The sequence below is a fragment of the Meriones unguiculatus genome, chromosome 18, assembly GCF_030254825.1.
Source record: "Meriones unguiculatus strain TT.TT164.6M chromosome 18, Bangor_MerUng_6.1, whole genome shotgun sequence".
NCBI lineage: Eukaryota > Metazoa > Chordata > Mammalia > Rodentia > Muridae > Meriones > Meriones unguiculatus.
In genome coordinates, this window is record NC_083365.1 from 16,242,055 (window position 1) to 16,262,276 (window position 20,222).

Sequence of the window (20,222 nt, forward strand, 5' to 3'; positions counted from 1 at the left end):
TTTGCTTGTTTTCCTGTCTGCGCATTCCTTACCCTTCAGCTTTCCTTCTGGTTCACCTTCCCCCGTCATTTAAAAGAGACGAAGTTACTGAGTTATTGTCTGCAAAGGGGACCACAGACAGTCTTTTCTTTTACTCTTGATGGAGTAGTTTAAGTCAGGGTCTCACTCTCTGTAGTTCAGGCTGGCTTCAAACTCACTATGGTCCTCTTGCCTTAGCCTCACAAGTTCTAGGACTACACAGGCGAACCATCTTGTCCAGCCAGGCTGCAGATAGTCTTAAGCCCAGAGCTCTGGTTTTCACCTGAAGCTGCTGTGTTCCTCTCTGTCCCCAGTGAACTGGCCATCCAAAACCATTTCCTCATGCCACAGAGGGGTTTGACTGAGTGCTAGAAGGACCTTTCCCCTGGAGCCTTACTTCCTCTTTTTGTCTAAGTCTGGTCACGACATTCATTTGAGGTTATTTTTCCTGGTAGGGCCGTCCTGGCTAGCACAGGGGAGCAAATAGCTTGCCTCAGAAGCTGAGTGCTAGTGTTGGTGTGAGTCACACATTCCAAGTACAGGAGGCGAGAGGCACGGGGCTTTGGGGGCCCCTCCGTCTCCCGAGTACGAGGCAAACTCAAGCCAGTTGTGGTGGGCTCGCCTTCAGGAACGAGCCGTCTCTTTATTAGTGGCAAACTCTTTGGTTTCCCTCTTCAGCCTTGCCACCCACCAACTACTCAAGGAGTTTGTGCAAACTGATGAAGACACACAGGCGTCCCTTTCTATGGGAAAACAAATCAAACCAGGCAGTGATTCCTACCTCGGAATTTGTTGTAAGGGCTAAGAGATAAGCTTGTTGCAAAGGCCTCAGCACTGACCGATACGGGTAAGAGGTGAGCGCCGTCTCGCCAGCCATGATGTTTGACTATTGCTTCCCATTGCTTCTCTAGAAATCTTGACCAGTTCAAAGCCTGGGATTTACAACCTGCTGGAACTTGGCCCAGCTACTAATCTAGAGACCTTGGGGGCAGCTGGATAAATGAATGAGTCCTCTGTTACTGGCTGAAGTGAAGCAACAGGGCAGGGCAGCCAGAAGCAACAAGGGAGGGTTGCTATCGGCGATGTCTTCCTTGAGCGGCTGCCTGCTGGCCGCGCAAGGACTTGGGGAGAAGCTGAGGGTTCAGAAGCAGCTGGGATTTCTTACTGACTCTGTAGATGGGTCTCCGGTGAAACCGCAGAGGGGAGTTTTGAGATGCTCTGCACCTCTCTGAAACAGTGTCAGAATTTTGTATGATTGCCATTTTTCTCCAAACGCACCCATAGGATGATCCCTTGTACCCCCAGATCCAGATAATGTAGGCAAGGCTTTAGTCCTTTGGCAGAGCGTGAGGACTGGACACACCTGTCCTTATGAAGATCCCGGTTGTTCTTCAATTAGACGGAAACCCGGTTGCAAGCTGCAAGTCTGTTAAGGCTTGGTGCTGGGACTCGGGGCCTGAAGACCTCAGTGTGAGGCGCGCTGTGCAATCAGTCATGAGACTGGGTTTCTCTAGTCTGTTCCAGGCTCTGCCCAAGCTCCCAGATGTCGAGTCAAGCTCTAGCACCAAGAGCCACACTGCCTGCCCTACTTCTGGACAGTGGTGTTGTCTGGAAGGTCCAAGAGCCTGCAAATTAATCGGTTAAAACTGGTCATGTTGCTTTCTGTGCATTCAGAAAAACGGAGACCATAAAAACTCCTCAGAGAGACGAGATGAGGGTCATGTTTTCCTTTTTATTCTGTTCTTATTGCTTTGGTTGAATTTACGCAAAAACGCTTAAAACTCAAGAAAAGGAAAACCCGAGTTCTGTCATTCGGAGCAAGAACTTTTTTTTTTTTCCCCAGAAGTGTTATCTCCATCACTTTTGGCTGATTAAGCAACATTTCTTCTATTTCCTCTAAGGCTGGTGGTCCTGGCTAGCACAGTAACATGTTTAGAAGCTTTAGGGAAACCTAGTAGTATAGTTTGGCTGACAAGAGGGAGCGCTCAGAAGTGGATCCGAATAGAGCCCAAGTTCCTGCTGGTTTAGGAAACCATATTCCAAAAAGAATATAGGTTCAGGGAGCTGTTGATTTGAGTCACTGACAGAAAAATTCTAGGTTGCTTATTTATTTACAAAGGTAAAAGAAAAAAAAAAAACAAAAAACAAAAACCTCAGTGATTTTTTTTTTCCCCAGTCAGGTCACTTAGCCACTTCCAAAGAAGCTATCAGAGACTTGCTGTCCTCATTGTCACAGGGATGTCTTCTGAAGAAGTACTGGGGCTTGCAATAGTTCATGAAAAGAATCTGAAGCCCTCATGTCTTAGTTACTTACTCTCTATTGAGGTGATGAAACGCCAGGTCCGAAACAACTCATCAGAGAAAGCATTTCATTTGCCGGTACCTGGTTCCAGAGGGTGGGGGTCCCCGGCCGTCATGGCAGAGGGCATAAAAGTAGGCAGGCAGGCATAACGCTGCAACGGTAGCTGAGGTCTCACAGCCCAAGACCCAACTACAAGGCAGAGGATGGCGGAGGGAGGGGCAGTAGAATGGGGAGAGGGAGCTAGATTTGCCCGAGTCTTTGGAAATTTCAGAGCCCACCCCCGTGACACACCGCCTCAAACAAGGTTGCACCCCCTAGGGCGGCCAGGTGCTGGCTACTTACCTCAGCTTGACACAAACTAGAGTCATCTGAGAGGGGGGAACCTCAACTGAGAAAAATGCTTTCAGAAGATTGGGCTGTAAGTAGGCAAACCTGTAAAGTATTTTCTTAATTAGAGATCTGAGGAGGGAGGGCCCAGCCCATTGTGGGTGGTTTGATCCCTGGCCTGGTGGTCCTGGATTCGGTAAGAAAGCAAGCTGAGAAAGCCTTGAGCAAGCCGGTAAGCAGCACCCTCCATGGCCTCCAGATTTCCTGCTTTGTTTGAGTTCCTATCCTGGCTTCCTTCAGTGATGAATTGTTGATGTGGAAGTGTAAGCCAAAGGAACCCGTTCCTTCCCAACTTGCTTCTGGTCATGTGGTTTCATCACAGCACTAGTAAGCCTAACTATGGCACTTTTCCAAATAGTTCCACCAACTGGGGATCAAGTATTCAAACATATGAACCTGTGGAAACCACTCTCATTTAAACCACCATGATACCCTGTCATACATCTTGGAAGTTATTTCCTGCTTTTAGCCAGCCTGACCTGAAGAACTCAGTGCCATAAAAATGAATGCTATGACTAATCTTTCAAATCTGATTCCAGAGTCCACTTATGTGGCTAATGATTTCCTTTTCAAATCTGTTACCTCTGCTTCACCGTTTTTTGATATTATTGGGGCTGATCTTGTAGTTGACCTTACCATCTACAAATCGTTTGGGGGTTTTTATAATCTTCTGCTTTTACTTTCTTCACGTGCAAGTTATAGCTCAAAGGATTTAAGAGATTCCACGAAAGCCTACCATTTAGTTATTTCTCTTCTTCTGGTGACTCCGAGTCAGCTATAAATGCAAGCTCATGCATTCATTCAACAAACATTATTATGTCACACTGTTATCAAGGAGTCTACACTCAAAGAAAAAAACACAACAGATAATTGTACACAGTACACAAACAGCTTAAGGCAGGATGTGGTACAATGGAGGGGAATTTAAACGCAGCCTCTTTCAGACTTGGCACAAGCTGGGGGAAATTTGAGGCTGAGTCCAGGAAATGGGTGAAATAATTTTCAATCTGGGAGGGGCCAGCTAAATAGAAAGCACCGAATAAAGTGAAGGAGGTTAAGAGTACATACTTAACGAAGGCCATCGTTGAGGTTTTTAGACACATGCTCAGAGCTTCTGTTTGAGATAGCCACTGTAACCACATGCTGAAGGCCTACTGTGTGTGTGGTGGCTAGAAATATCCAGCAGTAGACAAAACCCAAGCACCCAGCAAGCAAAACCCCAAGCCCTTGTCTTCACAGAGCTTCCACAGAAACAGATGGTAAAAACAGCAACGGAGAAGATGTAGATAGAACGTTACAGCAGTGCTAAGAGCCATGCAGTAAAGGCCAGGGACCAAGAGGCAAATTTTGTTGTTTGTTTCATGGGACTGGGGTTTGAACCCAGAACTTTGTGTGTGTGTTCTATTATCAAGGCCCTCTTTAGACTTTTTTCATAAAATAGAGTCTCACTAAATTGTTCATGCTAGGTGTCAGCTCTGTCCCAGGCAGACTTGAATCTGTGACCTTCCTTGCTTCTCCCAAATAGCTGGGATTACAGGTCTGGCTTAGAGGTGCTGCTGCTTTTACAGTGGTGATCAGAGGGATCCTCATTCAAAGGTCACCTGAAAACAGAGGTCTCAAGCAAAGGCCTGAATCCTGCCTTACGTGGTGGTGGGAGAGTGCTCCAGGCGGCAGAAACAGCAAGGCCAGAGCTGAGGTAACAGCTGAGACTCAGAGTGAGTGTGCTCAGAACGCTTGGGGACAAGACTGGAGGTCAGTGAACTGGAGCCAAATGAGAGAGAGAGAGAGAGTCAGAAATGGGGCCAGAGGTATGGTGCAGCCTTATCAGGGACACCAGCTGATTTGAGATTTTACTCTGTCTGATTGCCACATTATTTGCCCCAGAGGTTATCTCCCAGTTGGAAAACTGCCTCCCATAGGGCTGAGGGTGCATCCCAGTGCCAGAGAGTTTGACCCACATGCCCAGGGCCTTGGGTCCAATCCCCAGAACCTTTTTACTCTTATTTATCACTTGTGTGTTTGTGTTTGTGTTTGTGTGTGTGTGTGTACAACTTCTGGAGGTGGTTCTCCTGCTGTGGGCTCTGGGGCTGGAGCTCAGGTGTCAGGCTTGAGAACTACTTTCAGCTTCTGAGCCCTCTCATCACCGTAATGCAACAAACCAACTCTTGAACAAACATCCAGATTTTGTTTTAGATATAAAGTACTAATTCTGATAGTTAGCCCTTCAACTTTATGACAAATATAAGTTTATCAAACTTTTTCAAAATCCTTTTTGTGTATGTGTGTGTGTGTGTGTGTGTGTGTGTGTGTGTGTGTGTGTGTTAGGGATGGAATCCAGAGCTTTGGCAAGCTCTTTGACCACTGAACTTTGTCCCTATCCCAAATGACTTTTTAACTTTAAATTCAAACACTTTACCATAGATCACATAGATTGCCCATTGGTATGTATTCTCTTTTCACCATTCATTCTCTAGTTTGCATTGGGTTTCCTTTCTGTTTCTCCAGTGTGCATTTTTCTCTGTCTTCTCCTCTTTTTTTCTCTCCTGTGTTTTCTCAGGTCAGGTATCATCTCTTCAGAGGTCCACCCATCTAGAGGAACTCCAGCTGCAGTTGCCATAAACAAGGCTTTTATTTCCTTCACGGTATTCCTCTTCGTTACTGTAACCCATTAAAAATATGCACATTGTTCATCTCCCAGAGGAGCTGGTAAATTGCGAGGTAGCAGAAACAGTATCTCATTTTCTCTCCCAGTCTCACTACCTTGTCCAGTGTTTCCCACATCCTTAGCTGTATGCAAGTGATTTTGTTAAGTAAATCACCACGTACGCTTACATTCAAGGATAGTCCTTGGCAGACAACACCTTGGGCACCAGGGTTTTTTACCCTAAAGCCAGGTACTTGTCTACATGTAAGAGCCTCTCAGACATCCTCAGACCTGTGGCACTGTTTTCCCACCGCTCACCTCCAGGCTGCGTGACAGTGGTGGTGGCGTGGTGGACATGGAGAGCTCTGTTACCTAGCTAGGTTCCACCTCTACCGCAGAACAGAAGAGCCGCTTCTCCTAACCTCCAGCCAACGGAGAGGAGCTTTCAGGGCAATGCTTGGGGACTTAGACAGTGACTCCCAGAGCCTGAGAGAATACAGGGACTTTGAGATATCCAAGTTTCCAGGAAAGAAAGAAGAGGCTTTGTGGGTGCAGAAAACACTGTGGATGAGCTTCGCTTTTACTGTCACTCTGTAGATGTACTCATTTTCCCCAGAAAAAAAAAAGTGTACTGAAGTTTGCCATTTGCTTTGGTGTATACCTAAAATAAGATGGTTTAATGGGTAGGCAGAGGTAAAACTGACTAGATAGCCATAGGATAAGAAAGTTTTAAAAAATGCCTTAAAGTTTGATGGGAGGGATTTTTAAAATTTTTTTTAATTTATTTTTATTTTTTTCTTCACAATTTATTCATTATATATCCTGATTGAAGCCCCCTCCCTCAACTCCCCCCAGTTCCACTCTCCCTCCCTCTTCCCCTCATCCCTTTCCCCTAGTCCACTAAAAGGGGGAGTTCTCTACCATTGCCATCTGCCCATAGCTTGTTAAGTCTCATCAGGACTGCCTGTATCCTCTTTCTCAATGGCCTGACAAGGCTGTATCTTCAGGAGAGAGTGATCAGAGAACAGTCAACTGAGTTCATGATAGAGGCAGCCCCTGCTCCCCTCCCTCAGAGATCCATATGGAGACTGAGCTGCCAATAGCCTACATGTGAGCAGAGCCCCCTGGGCTCAGATCTTTTAGTTTTGTTGGTCTCCTTGTAAGACTCCTCTCCCCTCTATTTCCCTCTAATCTCACCCCCTCTCTTCTTCCATAAGACTCCCAAAGTTTGGCCCCGAGTCTCAGCATCTGTTTTGATCCCCTGTTGGGTGAATCCTTTCAGAGGACCCTCTAGAGAAGGCTCCCATCCTGTTTTTTCTCTTCCACTGCTTCTGGTGTCTATTCTGTTTGCCATTCTGGATGAGATTTAAGCATCCTCCCTAGGTCCTCCTTAGTGTTTAGCTCCTTTAGATCTGTAGATGGCTGTCTGGTATTGTATGGCTCATATCTGCTTATTAGTGAGTATATCCATGCCCGTCTTTCTGTTTCTGGGTTACCTCATTTAGGATGATCTCTTCTAGTTCCATCCATTTCCCTCAAATTTCATGATTTTCTTATTAATAGCTGAGTAGTACTCCATTGTGTAGCTATACCACAATTTCTGTGTCCATTCCTCCGTTGAGGGACATCTAGGTTGTTTCCAGATTCTGGCTATTACAAATAAAGCTGCTATGAACATAGTTGAGCAAATGTCCTTGGGTATCTTTTGGGTATATGCTTAGGAGTAGCATAGCTGGATCTTGAGGTAGCACTATTCCCAATTTTCTGAGAAAGCGCCAGATTGATTTCCAAAGTGGTTGTACGAGTTTGCACTGATGGGAAGGAATTCTGAAAAAGGATTCCATCTCAAAAGGCTGCCTGCTTGAGTCCCCTGGGGCATCACTGAGAGTTCCAATACCTCAGAAGCTGATAGCCTTTGATTTCTTAAATACTTACCAAGCACTTGTAATATGCTTGGCATTGGTATGGCTGGTGAAGACACTACAGTATGTGAGGGAAGTACCTGATAGAAAAAGAGAAGTTCGAGCAATCACTGGAAACAATGATAGTATTTTATACCTTCATAAAGACCAGGTTACAATGTTGTGTGCATTTGTTAGAACAAGATTTGGCTGCAACTACATATCTTTTGTGGCAAAATTTACATCTGTTGACATGCACACATCTTCTAGAAAATATATTAATTATTTTTTAATTAAATTCTTTTCACACAATATATTTTGATTATTTTTCCCTCCCCCAAATCCTCTCAGATCCTTCCCATTTCCCTACCCATGCAACTTTGTTCTCTTTCTTTCAAAGAAAAAAAGATAAAAAACACACACACACACCCCATGTTGGTTTTTCGAAACAGGGTTTCTTTTTGTAGCCCTGGCTGTCCTGGAACTCACTCTGTAGACCAGGCTGAACTCAGAGGTCAGCCTGTTTCTGCCTCCCAAGTACTAGGATTAAAGGCACCAGCCACCACCTCCAGGACTATTTTCTTAGACTCTCACCACTCTCACCCTCACCCTCAGCAGATAACCTTGTATTCTATTTTAAGGAGAAGACAAAAGCTAATAAACCTCATCCTTTTAACTCTGGACACTAAGCTTACAGTAAATACAACTCTAGCCATAACGTATCTTTTCTTCCTTTCCTTCTGTCACACTGGACTTCCATCGGAGGTCAGTTTCTTTTAGTGGTTTTTGTATCCTGCATCTCCAAATTCCTCAGAGAGCTTGTTCATATGTTTCTCTGTCTGTCTGTCTCTCTCTGTATGTGTGTTTTGGTGCCCTGCTAGGGATTGAACCTATGTCCTCATGTATGCTAGGCATGGAGGCCACCACTGAATTATATCTCCAGCAATCTGTCCCCTTTTATTCTTTATTTTGAACTAGAATGTTAAGTTTCAAGCTAGTCTTTGCCTAACTATCTAGCCCAGGCAGCCATAAGCTTGCATAATTCCTACCAAGCAGCTGGAACAGTGACCTCAGTTCCATTACAGTGCTTGCTTTATCAGTTTAGACTTTGTTCTTTCAGACCCACCTTCTCTGGTTTCAATCCCTAACCTTACTGAACTTCTTTGTCACAATATGTCTCTTTTGGAAGCACTTGCTGTATGTGTGTGTGTGTGTGTGTGTGTGTGTGTGTGTATCTTGCCCTCACCATGTCTTATTAATTTCTGTACTTCCAGGATTAGCATTGTACTATTGTACTTGACACCTTGAATATTTTAACATTTGTTGATAAATGAAATAAGTCATTTGTATCACTTGCAAAATATTTCTTTGTTTTCTTCATAGATTTAATATTTTTTCCAACCCCCATAGCCATCCTTTTTAGGATTACATTAAAATAATATGGTACTGTGACACTTGTTTCTGTAATTCTTGTAATTTACATGTGTATTAGACTTAGAAGAGTCTCAGCAAGTACAATTTCACTCACAAAAATCATACAATGTGGAAAGATATTTAGAAGTTCTGCATTTAAATTTCCTCTTGCAGATCCTTGGGAGAAGGGGGAAACCTCAAATACTATGGTACATTTGTGACTCTTTACTCAGATGGGGGTGTCTCGCAGCTCAAGACCACCAGAAGGGCCACGGTTCACTTCATCTTCTGTTGGGAAGGAGGGTGAGCATCTGCTGGCTTATGTAACTACCCTATATAAATAGCTTCGTTTTGTGGAACAACCTTAAATTCCTTCTGCAGTCACTGAACCCCGAGCAAGGGTGTGTGCTAGACTCTAAAGGATGTAACACTGCACCGCTTGCACATTTCCAACGCAAATACAAGTGTGTATGTGGCGGAAGAATGAAGCCAAACACACGAAACTTTCCGCGGGCAAGCATAAATGATTCTTCACCATGTTGTTTGCATCCCAGCCTTCGTATGTCTTCTTGACATATTCAGCTTCCAGAACAGCTTGGTGAGGACCTTCACCAGCCTCTCCTTGCAGACTCCTAACCTGGGCTAACCAAAAAGGCAATTCTAGGCTTTACTACCCTGCCCTGAAGCGTGATGACGAAGCAGTTTTCTTAGCCTTTTCTTTCCTTTTCCGGACCTTGATCCGCTCACCCATGACCCAAATGGTAGCCAAGTCCACTCTCTTTCTTTACTGAAGTATATATAATTCAGCGGATTCACTTTATCAGGCCAGGGCTCTTCTGGAGAGCTTGTGTGTTGGAGGCTAACTCCCCAGAGGTGTCTTAACAGCAGGGTCCAGTTTCGAGGCTGACTCTGTCTTTAAGGAGTTGATGATCTGAGGATTAAAAGGAACACAGGGAAGGCAGAGGAGGGATAATCATTTCTTGGATAGTTATTCTGATTCTGGTACAAATGGGGTTTGAGATGGCTAGAAAGAACCTGGAATGAGGCTAGATGTGAGTCCGCACCTGGATAATAAGGTTAATTAATCATTTTTGGAGCTTTTTAGCAGGGCTTCTTTTCCATGGCTACTCAATGTGTGCAATTTATGTGTGTGCTTTTCTGTGGGCAAGACTGTTGTCTATTTTTTTCAGAGTCCAGGCAGGATCACAGGTCTAGTGAGCAGCTACAGGCTTTTCCAACATCCCTAGTTGGTTTTGGCTCCTGAAGAATTTCTGAGGTCCCGGCAAACGGAACACCGGCGCCCCGGGTTCGAGGCGGCCCAACTCTCCTAGTTAAACCACGCTGGGAGGAGGGTAGCTTGGGACACCCACCTAGGCAGTGCCCTTGGCCTTGGCCGTCCGCCAGCTCCCCCAGTTCCGGTCGCTCCCTGCCAGTCCCCGCCTCCCCCTCCCCGCCCCCCGCGATCCTCCATTTCCTACTGCGCCTCGGCCCCTTTCGGCCCCGCTCGGCTTCCGTCCCAGATGATCCCTCCCCGGGGCGGCCGCCGCCTCCACCGCCGCGAGCTGGAGCCGCCTCCCCGGCCAGTGGCGTAGCCGAGTCGGCGTCGGGCCGGCGGTGCGGAGCGGACGGAGTCCGGCGGGACCGAGCGGGGGGCCATGGCGAAAGCGGCCCGCGGCGCTGCGCATACCGACTAGAGCCGGCGCCCGTCGCCGGCGCCATGGACCGAGCGCCGCCCGAGCAGGTACGCGAGCTCCCCGGCTGCCCCCGGGCCTCCGGGCCGGCCGGGCCGCCTCCGCTGGAAGGCCGGGAGAGGTGGACCGCGGCTGGTCTGTGCTCGGCGGCGACCAGCGCTGCCCTTGTTAACGTTCTGGAGTGTGTTCCTTTTTGTGAAGAGGCCACCGTGGTTTCCCCTTGCTTCCCTCCCTAGTTATTTTGCAAATAACTATCCTTTTTGAAAACGGAGCGAGAGTTCGTTTTGAGCCCATTTTCGTATGCGCACAGTAGTTCCATCAGTGCCCTCTTGAGTCTTTGATTGCATCGAATTCTTGCTGGAAGTGCCGGGAGGAAGGGCTCATGACAGTGTGAAAAATAACTTAAGAGAATAATGTCATGCTTCCTCCCCCTCCCCCCAGTGTTTTACAGCTTCTCTGGAAACGACTTAATTTGATTGAGTCTAATTTTTGTTCACTGCCGAGTCTCCTCTCCCAGGGCCTTGGTCAGTCAGTGACATAATTGAAGGGAGAAGGAACACGGATGACTTACTTGCCTGTTAGTTTTGCGAATAGTTAATTAACTCGAACAAACGACAAGCCATCTCCCAAGTTCCTGTATATGCCTGTATGTAGTTAAATGACAGTTTTGATTTTGAATTGCCCTCTTTTCAATTTGTTTCCCCCTAGATCTTTCAGGGGCGATCTTCCTGCCTCAGCACTTTGCACAGGGCCTTGCCACACAGACTTTAATTTAAATGGAACGAAAAGCTTCATGAGAATACAAGTCTTTTTTATTAAGGAGTGCAAATTACCGAAGGAAAAATTGATGCTGGACGTCTTGGTAAATACACACTTCGCTGTGGCCCAGAGTATTCTGTTACAGCTTGTAGCAAATTTAGTTAAAACATTATTTGTGAAAATAATTCAGAAAAAAAAAAATCAAACCTTGACAAAGGAAAAGGACATTTCTTTGCATGTGCGTCTGTAATGAAAGGGTGGGACATTTTGGTCCTTCATGGACACTCAGGAACCAGTAATGCATACGTGTACTAACAGCGCCTTTCATCTGAGAGGAAATGTAATTACCTATTTAGATGGCAACATTTAGCATAGCTCTCTGCGCGTGATTATCCTAAGAGCAACTGTACCAGACTATTTAGAGAGTCACCTCCTCTGTCATCCCTCAAACTCCGCCATCTCCTAAAACCCTTGGAAGTCCAAGAGCTAGAAGAAAGCCATGTGGAAGCATTTTGCATCGAAGGTGATTTGTTTTCCTCCAGTACCTCTTGCTTCAGCCTGGCCTGCGGTGGGAGAAGGACTAAACAGTATTTAGATAGGTAAAGAGCCCTCAAGAAGTATTTGTGGTATGTGCCAAATTCCTACCCCCCCCCCCCAATGTTTTGGTTTGGCTTTTATTCAGAATTTCCGAAAATGCCCAGAGCTTTAACTGTTATAGTGCCTAGCAGTTCCCATAAGTTAGTTTTTTTTTCATAATTGTACTCATAGACTTGTTGCATTTCGAGTTAACCTAATTAATAAATCCTTGGAGGACTGCACAAGGGTAACTTAAATCTAAACTTTTGTATCTGAAGGCATTAATGCCATATTTATAATTCATCGTTCACATAAGCTCTCTTTATGAAAAGATACGTCTTATCCATGTGTGTAAGGAGTAAGTCATTGTTGCTCTAGTGCTAGATGGACAGCCCTCACTGAGTTCATCTCACAGCCAGAAGTGCCTCTCAGGTGTGTCCTCTTTTACCAGGTGTATCAGCTCGAAATAAATAGCTCAAATGTTAACTGCCAGAGTTACTAGTGTGGATGTAGAGGTCAGAGGTCAAGCAGAATTGGGCAGGTATTGTCCTTAGTTACTCTTTACCTTACTTTTGTGCCAGGGTGTCTCGGTGAACACAGAGCTCACTGATGGAGCTAGACTGGCTGGCCAGCAAGCCCCAGGGTCATCCTGCCTCTGCCTGGCAGCTCTGGGATTACAGGGCCCTACCTCTGCACTGGCTTTTTCACTGGGTGCTAAACTCAAGTCTTTGTTCTCCCACAAGAACTTTACTGATCTGGCTGTCTCCATGGCCTCTCCTTGCTCAGTAATACTAATGATGATGATAACAAAGCTTGTGTAAAGGGATGTGAGGAATGAGTTATGAATTTCATTTGTTTATAGAGATTCAGGGTCTGTTTTTAGGAAACCTAGGACTGTTTTGGAATTTTTAAATAAATAATGAGCGTGGAAGTGACAGGACCCTGAGGTTCACAGGCTGTTTTATAGTGTCCCAGTACTCTAAAGTCATCTTAACTTTAGTACATTCGGCACAGTCTTCTAGAAGGATCTACAGAAATCACTGATTATTCTCCTCTTTCATTCCTAGAAACACAAATGCACTGAATGCCTGGCACTTGGTGTAATTTTGTCACAAATAAGAATGTAAAACTGGGCTGCTGAGGTGGCTCAGTTGGTAAAAGCATTTGCCACCAAGTCTGCAGACCTTGAACCTGGGGAGAAAGGAAAGAACAATTCTCGAAAGCCTCCTAGCCACATCCCATATACACACCACACATGCACGTGAACAGATACAGAATTGTCTGAACTGTGTGTAGCAACACTCTAAACTCAGTGCATAGCCAGTTTTCCACATCTGCATGTTCCACCTCTCCAGACAAGCAGCTGGACCAGCAGTACTTTGCAGGAAAAGTTGAGTCTGTACTAAACATGTGCAGGCTTGTGTCCTTGTGCCCTAACCAGCACAGCATAGGAGCGACTTGCGTAGCCCTTGGATTTGCTAACCGCTGTAAGTAGCGGAGAGACAGATACACAGTGCCCGTGTGCGTGGCTTGTCTGTGAGCACCACGCTAACTCCAGACCTGTGCATCCGTGGAACCCGCCTTGGGCAGTGAGGGACAACTGTAATGGAAGTGTTCCGACAAAACCTTTGTTATCCAATCACACAACTGACATTTTCATGGGAAGTTAACAGACGTACTGTATTTTTAGAATAATACTCTTAATCAGAGAGTGTGTTCATTTAGAGAAAACATTTGGAGATTTAAAAAGATATTTCAAGCCCTTATGTTTAAAACAAAACAAAAACCAAAATGACAATTCATTAGAAAAATATTAGCTAAATACCAAAGGTCAAAAACAGACAAAAAATAGGATGATAGGTTATTAGAAAAGCATAATCACATTATCACATGTAAAACTATGAGACATGACTGCAGTTGTGTTCTGACACGGAAGTGTAGTCATTAATACTCTGTGTTATGTAGTTTAAAAGGAAATAAATTATCCATCCAAGGCAAGACGTTGGGGGGAAAACTTACGTAAACCAAGAAAGAAAATGAGTGTAAAAGCAGAAATTGATGTTAGATACCATGAAAATTAATATTACATGTTAAAGGGTGCTTTTATTTTCTTTGTTAATAAAACACCATCAAGTTGTAATAGGCAGTAGTAGTCCTGTGGAAAAGTGTATGGGTCGGGAGGTCAGTGGGCTCCACTGTGTAAACCCCTGGCCGTTTCCTCAGTGTCCTCCGGAGTCTTGAACACTGACGCCTGCTGCAGTTTTTCTTGGCAAGCGGTTCACTCTTCGACAGTGGAGCCAGCAGGTATCCGAGGCTTCATTCATCCTCCCCTAGCACTTGGTTTATCTGTACATGAGATGTGAGATGCACTTAGTGTTTGATGCATTTTCACCTTAACATGGAGTGTGGAGGTTCATTGTCTCTTCCTGTGGGTGTGTGGTACATGCTCTGAAGTTTCTCTGTGGGAGAATGGCTCATTATGTTCTACTTCAGTTTTGACTTTAGGTGGGTGTCACTTTTCTGTCGCTTAATCTGGGAGATTATTTGCATTCTCCCCGAGGCTTCTCTGAGGAGTTGAGCTTGTGTTCTCTGCTGCTGTGTGCTTCTGAGTGCTCTCTGCCTGTGTTCCTTGCCTGCCTTGGTACAGTGCCTTTGGGGCTCCCGACCATGTGGTTGTCATCAAGGCCCCTGGGGTCCCACTGAACTACTTAAGGATGCTCTGATAGCATCCTTGCTTTTCTAGATTATTTGTATAAATGACATTTTATTATTGACATTTGCTTTAATAGGTACAACAATAAAAATAACTGAAATGCATAAGTATTTTAACAGGTAGAATTAGATTTTTCATTGATTTAGGAAATTCTGAAATGATGTGTAAAAGATAATTTTACCACTGATCTTGGTGTTTGAAGCAGACAGAAATGTAAGAATGGTTATACTGTCATTGTAGTTCAGTTCACACTTTATATCTTTTATTACTTTTCTTATGTATATGAGTGTTTTGGCTGCATGTATGTCTGTGCACATATGCATGCCTGGTGCCTGTAGGGACCAGAAGAGAACATCGGACACCCTAGAACTGGAGTTACAGACAGTTGTGAAGCTCTGTGTAGTTGAACCTGGGTTCTCTGGAAGAGCAGCCAGTGCTCTTAACTGCTGACCGTGTCTGCATCCTCTACTTGCATTTTCTTTACAGTAAGCTAACAGCTCACTTCTGTAAAATTTATTTTCTCACAATGCAGGTAATAAGGGGTTGGAGAGATGGCTCAGTGGTTAAGAGAGCATAGGACTCATCAGTGCACCCAAGTTCAACTCCCAGCACCCACATAGGGTGGTATACAACCACCTGAGACTCCAGCTCCATAGAACTCTACCCCGCTTGCTGCACATAACCACAAATAGTCATACATACATATGTATGACTGAAAAGGAAAGAAACCTTTAAATGCATGTATGTAAGTCTATAGATCATCATCTTGATGTAGTGGGGCAAACCTATGAGACAGGAGGCAGGAGGATCATGAGTTCAAGGCTAATTTGCGAATAGTGAGACACTTTTTAAAAATAGCAATAAAAATTAGTGACTAAAACATGGACATTCAAGCTGAGGAATAATAGATCAAGTGACTAGTCTAAATTTTCAATATTGTCAAAGACACTTTTCTTTGATTTTTATTAAAAATGCCCAAAATTTACATTTTGACTGGATTTTAAAGCATTGTTTGCCTTGAGCATTGCTTTTTGGGCTGTTTGTTTAGATCTATGGCAGATCTTTGAAGGCTTCAAAGTCACATGAACAACTTCGGAGAACATGTAAAGCTGGAACTGTAGGGGAAGCTGTCGGTCCGTTCCTTCTGGTGACATCTTCCACCTGTGCATCTGCTGACTGCAGCGGTTTCTCTTTTTCTTTGCTAAAAAACAAAGGGTTATTTCAATGTTTGTGAACTTCATTGTTGAACTTTAGTATCTAACATTGCTTAGAGTAGAAACCAGTACAAGCCTTAGTCTTCAAAGATGCATTCATGTGTACATCTCTTCATGTGTGCATGTGTGTGTGTGTGCCTGAATGCCTGTGTGCACACAGCAGCTTAAGTAGCCATACATTCTGAACAAGTTATCTGGGGTCATCACATGTTTATACAAAGTACAAATTAGCCGTGGATAAAGTTTGTTGCAACTTTGATCTGCACAAGAATTTGAATTTGTTACCCAAGTAGTTGCTTTGGGTTTTTGTTTGTTTGTTTGCTTGTTTTAAGATTTACTTATTCATTATGTATACAGTGTTCTGCCTGCACGTACACCTGCAGGCTAGAAGAGGGCACCAGACCTCACTATTGATGGTTGTGAGCCACCATGTGGTTGCTGGGAATTAAACTCAGGACCTCTGGAAGAGCATCCAGTGTTCTTAACCTTTGAGCCTTCTCTCCAGCTGCTGGCTGCTTTGTGGTTGATGACTTTGTTGTTGGTTTTTGTAGGGGCACAGAAGAGGAGTCAGGGAAGCTTTTTATAGTGGGTTACTATAACTCCTTTCTTCATTATAGATTCTTCTGTGTACTCATAGTCCTTGCTTTACGAAACACTAATAAGCATTAGTCCAAATTCTTACAGCTCTTCCATGTTGAGGACTCTGATCTTTCAAGGTTATCCAGAAAGTTACATCCTAGTGTAATTAGAATCAGATTACTCTTTTTTTTTTGTGTATACATATAAACTTTAGAGCATGAGTTTTCATTATCTGCACTGTTGTTGGAAGTCAGTTTCTTTCCCAAGTAAGAAGTCATCTGTTGGTATATTGTATATCAGTGTTTAGCTTTGATGGGTGGCTGGGTGAAAATGGCCATCTCTCTAACACTTGCAGCTGTTTTGCCTGAGTTGTATCTCAGGAAACCATCTGTAGCTCTCATAGTCACAAGATGTATGTGTCCTTGCTCCTTCCGGGTTGGTTAGTGGTGTGAATGCAGACTCCACGTGCAGTGGGGCAGGTTGGGAGCAGGGGTGGGGTTGGTACTGCCGTGGCTGCAATCTTCCCACTGTAACAGGGCTTTCTCAGGTGTGCCCCGGACAGTTTATGGGTCATTTGGATTTTCTAAGAAACTCCTTGCCTTCACATTTTCATGCATTTGTTATTTCTTTTATAATTAAAGAGACCTATTTTTTTTTTTCTTGTGGGACCTTTTATCAAACGTCACCTTAATGGATTTAGTAAGAACATTTAGTAGTCCTTGTTAGGACTATTGTTTCTTAAGGTAAATTGTTTTGAGTGGTTGAAATGTTGTCTTGTATTTCACCAACCTTGTTTTATGAGAAAAGTGTTTAGTATTTTTTAGATTGTAAATTTACATAGTTAACATTCTGACTTTAAAACAAATATACCATAGATTTTTGTTGTTGTTTGTTTTTGAGGCATTCTTTAACCCAGGTTGGCATTGAATTCTGTAGCAGAGGTCAGATGATTTTGAACTCATGACCCCCCTGATTTTCTACCTCTCAAGTGCTGGGATTCCAAATGTGTACCACCTTGCCCAGTTCATGTGGTGCTAGGAACTGAACCCAAGTACTCCACCAACTGACTTCCAATCTCTCCCAACCTCGCCCCCCTTTTTTTGGGGGGGGAGACAGCATCTTGTTATATCCTGGGCTGATTGGAACTCACTGTTTTTCCCAGGCTGGTCTCAGGCTCATGGCAGTCCTCCTGCTCCAGCCTTATGAGGGCTAGGAATATAGGTATGAGCCCCTGTACCCACCTCCTGTAGCCATTATGTCTCAAAAACTTAAATTTGTTAAATAAAACTTGTAGAAAATTGCTGAAATCAACGAATAACTTGGTAACAAGTTGAATGGCTTTTAAGTTCCTCTAATTAAGATACAGAACTTTTCAGGGACCCCTGAGTCCCCAAGTTCCTCTGCCCAGTCACAGTTCCCTTCTCTCTAAGAGTGTGTTTCTGTCTGGATAGTTATGGAGCTTATTTTCTTAACATTTTTCCCTGTTTGTATTTTTCCAGAGTAGAGTTTTATAGGCTTTTAGCTGTCTGGAACTGTATTATAGGAAAGATACGCAGGAGCCAAGGAGACTAGGATGGAAGTCCTTGTTAGGTCACATTGGTGTGTTCTGCTGTCTAAGATACACAGGAGCCAAGGAGACTAGGATGGAAGTCCTCGTTAGGTCACATTGGTGTGTTCTGCTGTCTAAGATACACAGGAGCCAAGGAGACTAGGATGGAAGTCCTCGTTAGGTCATATTGGTGTGTTCTGCTGTCTAAGATACACAGGAGCCAAGGAGACTAGGATGGAAGTCCTCGTTAGGTCACATTGGTGTGTTCTGCGTCTACTGGGAAGAGTTACTCTCCAAAGTTACTCTTATTTTTTTCTCCTCCAAGTTTAACTATTAAACATGGTTTTCCTCTTATGTTTTTGACTCATCTTAGCCATTTCTCTTCATTATAATTTAATGATATGGAACTTAATTTCCTGCAGTGGGCAGAAATAGACTACTTTTTCAACTACTCAAAGAAATGTAATTTTTTTTCAGAACTTGAGCTGAATGACTTAACCCCCTTACAAAATTATCAAGAAATACAGTTGTGTCCAAAGAGCTAGATTTCTTACTACTATTTTGTTTTTAGATCTGAGGTGTGAGTTTCTTATGCTCTTGATTATTTTAGCAGCTCGATTGCATAAGAAATGATTTCACTGCAGTGTTGACTTTTGAGAAGTCCTCTCGTTTTATTGATTATTTGCTTACTTCAAGTTGACGTTGTTTCTTCCACCTGTTCTGTGGGTATTGTTTGTAGAGACTCTTTGTAAGTGCCATGTTTGCATGTGCTGTTCATTTGTAACCCGTGCTTTCTGTTTTCTCTTTGAAGAATGTCAAGCTTTCCGCTGAAGTAGAGCCGTTTATTCCTCAGAAGAAGAATCTGGATGCCTTTGTGCTCCCTATGGCTCTCCCAAGTGATAATGGAAGTGTTTCTGGTGTTGAACCAACTCCAATCCCCAGTTATCTGATTACTTGTTACCCATTTGTTCAGGAAAACCAGTCCAATAGGTAATTTCTTTATTTTTTTTATTGGTGGGGATATAGAACTTGGCAAAGTACATTAGTCTTTTTTTTTTTTTGTAGCTTTCAAACTTTAATTACTTATTTGTGTTTTGTAAGAGGAAGTAAACTATGCAGAAATTTAAAAGCTGTCAACATGTATTATTTTCTTATTCTTTCTAAGATGAAATGGATATTTTTTCTGAGTATGTCAGTGAAAAGTATTGGCGTATAGTGAGTCAAGGCATATGTACAACATAAGAAAGCATTTTTTGAGATTAGGTACTTAATCTCATGACTGCCAGATGGAGTCTGGCGTAGAAGAAAACACGGGGGGCAGACACTGAGGTGTCGTAGTCGGTGAGTATGCACACCTGCTGGTTTTCCTAATCTGGTGCACTTCCGGCAGCTCAGGTGGCACGAGCCTGGTGCCGCCTGGAGTGGGACGTGTGATGGCCGCAGTGCGCCTGCTGACCCTTGCGGCCATCTGATAGGACTCTCACGGCTGTACTTCACTGATTGACACATGGAGGCCCTTCCAGCCCGTTTCTGGTTATGCCACATCCAGGAAACGGTATTTCTCGGCACTGTGGGGTAAATGGTTGAAGCTCCGTGGCTTTGCGCCTCTGCACAGTCGCCTGTGGGCCAAAGCACTTCCCCATGTCCACAGCCCATTGTGGCACACGTAATTCCGGATGTGTGATTTGGGAGGCCACCACATGACCCTGTGAAAAAGTCCTAGTGAAGATCGTGAGCGTCTTACTATAGACTTTTCAAGGTTGGCCAAACAGAAGCAACTGAAGAATCCTTCTCAGCTGAATTTAGACTTTGTTAAACATCTTTGATTCAGCCGGTTGTAGTGTCACATGTGTAATACCAGCACTGGAGAGGTGGAGGCAGGAGGATCATGAATTCAAGGTCATCCTTAAATACATATCGAATTCACGGTGCCTCGGCTTCATGAGACCTTGTTTGTTTGTTTTTTTTAAAGATTCCACTGTCATTATGTCAGATAATGTAGAGAATTTTTATAAACTAGACTTAATAATACTAGTTTCTCTATAGCAAAATTGCCATGTGCAGTATGAGAAATTTAATTTGTTTTCTTGCCTTAATGTGAGATAGTTGTTAGGAATTCGTGAGCAAGCTATCTCTCAGATTATCTTCAAGTATTTTTACGATTTGGTAGTAAACTTCTTCTGTTTTGCTTTGTCATTGCAAAAGTGAGAAAAAGGACCCCTTTCCTCACTTTTGGTGAGGGTGCTGCTGAGACAGGGCAGCATCTTGCTGGTAGGAATTGAATACAGGACAAAGGTATCAGGGAAGTCTTCTTCCTAAAAGTTTTGGACATGGAGCTTTAGTTGCCAAGGAGAGAAGCCAGGATAAGACTGAGTTGGCTAAATGCTCAGGGTAAGGAAAGGTGTTGGGGGCCTCTATGTAAGGATCATATACCCACAAGCACCTTGCTGTGCTCCTGCTTCTAGGAGGCCGTCAC

General features: G+C 44.0%; 1 protein-coding gene and 1 pseudogene across 1 annotated transcript in view; one reads left to right on the plus strand and one right to left on the minus strand.

Annotated features, from left to right (window-relative positions):
• LOC110560158 (large ribosomal subunit protein uL11-like) overlaps window positions 1-895 on the minus strand; it is a 32,948-nt pseudogene extending 32,053 nt beyond the window's left edge.
• A 9,336-nt stretch (window positions 896-10,231) lies between these two features.
• The window catches only part of Secisbp2l (SECIS binding protein 2 like), a 47,033-nt gene continuing 37,042 nt past the window's right edge, over window positions 10,232-20,222 (plus strand). Inside the window, exons 1-2 of the mRNA XM_021655933.2 lie at window positions 10,232-10,406; window positions 18,558-18,736. Of these exons, the coding sequence (XP_021511608.1) occupies window positions 10,383-10,406; window positions 18,558-18,736 (203 nt within the window). The 5' untranslated portion in view covers window positions 10,232-10,382. The remainder of the gene's footprint in view (window positions 10,407-18,557; window positions 18,737-20,222) is intronic.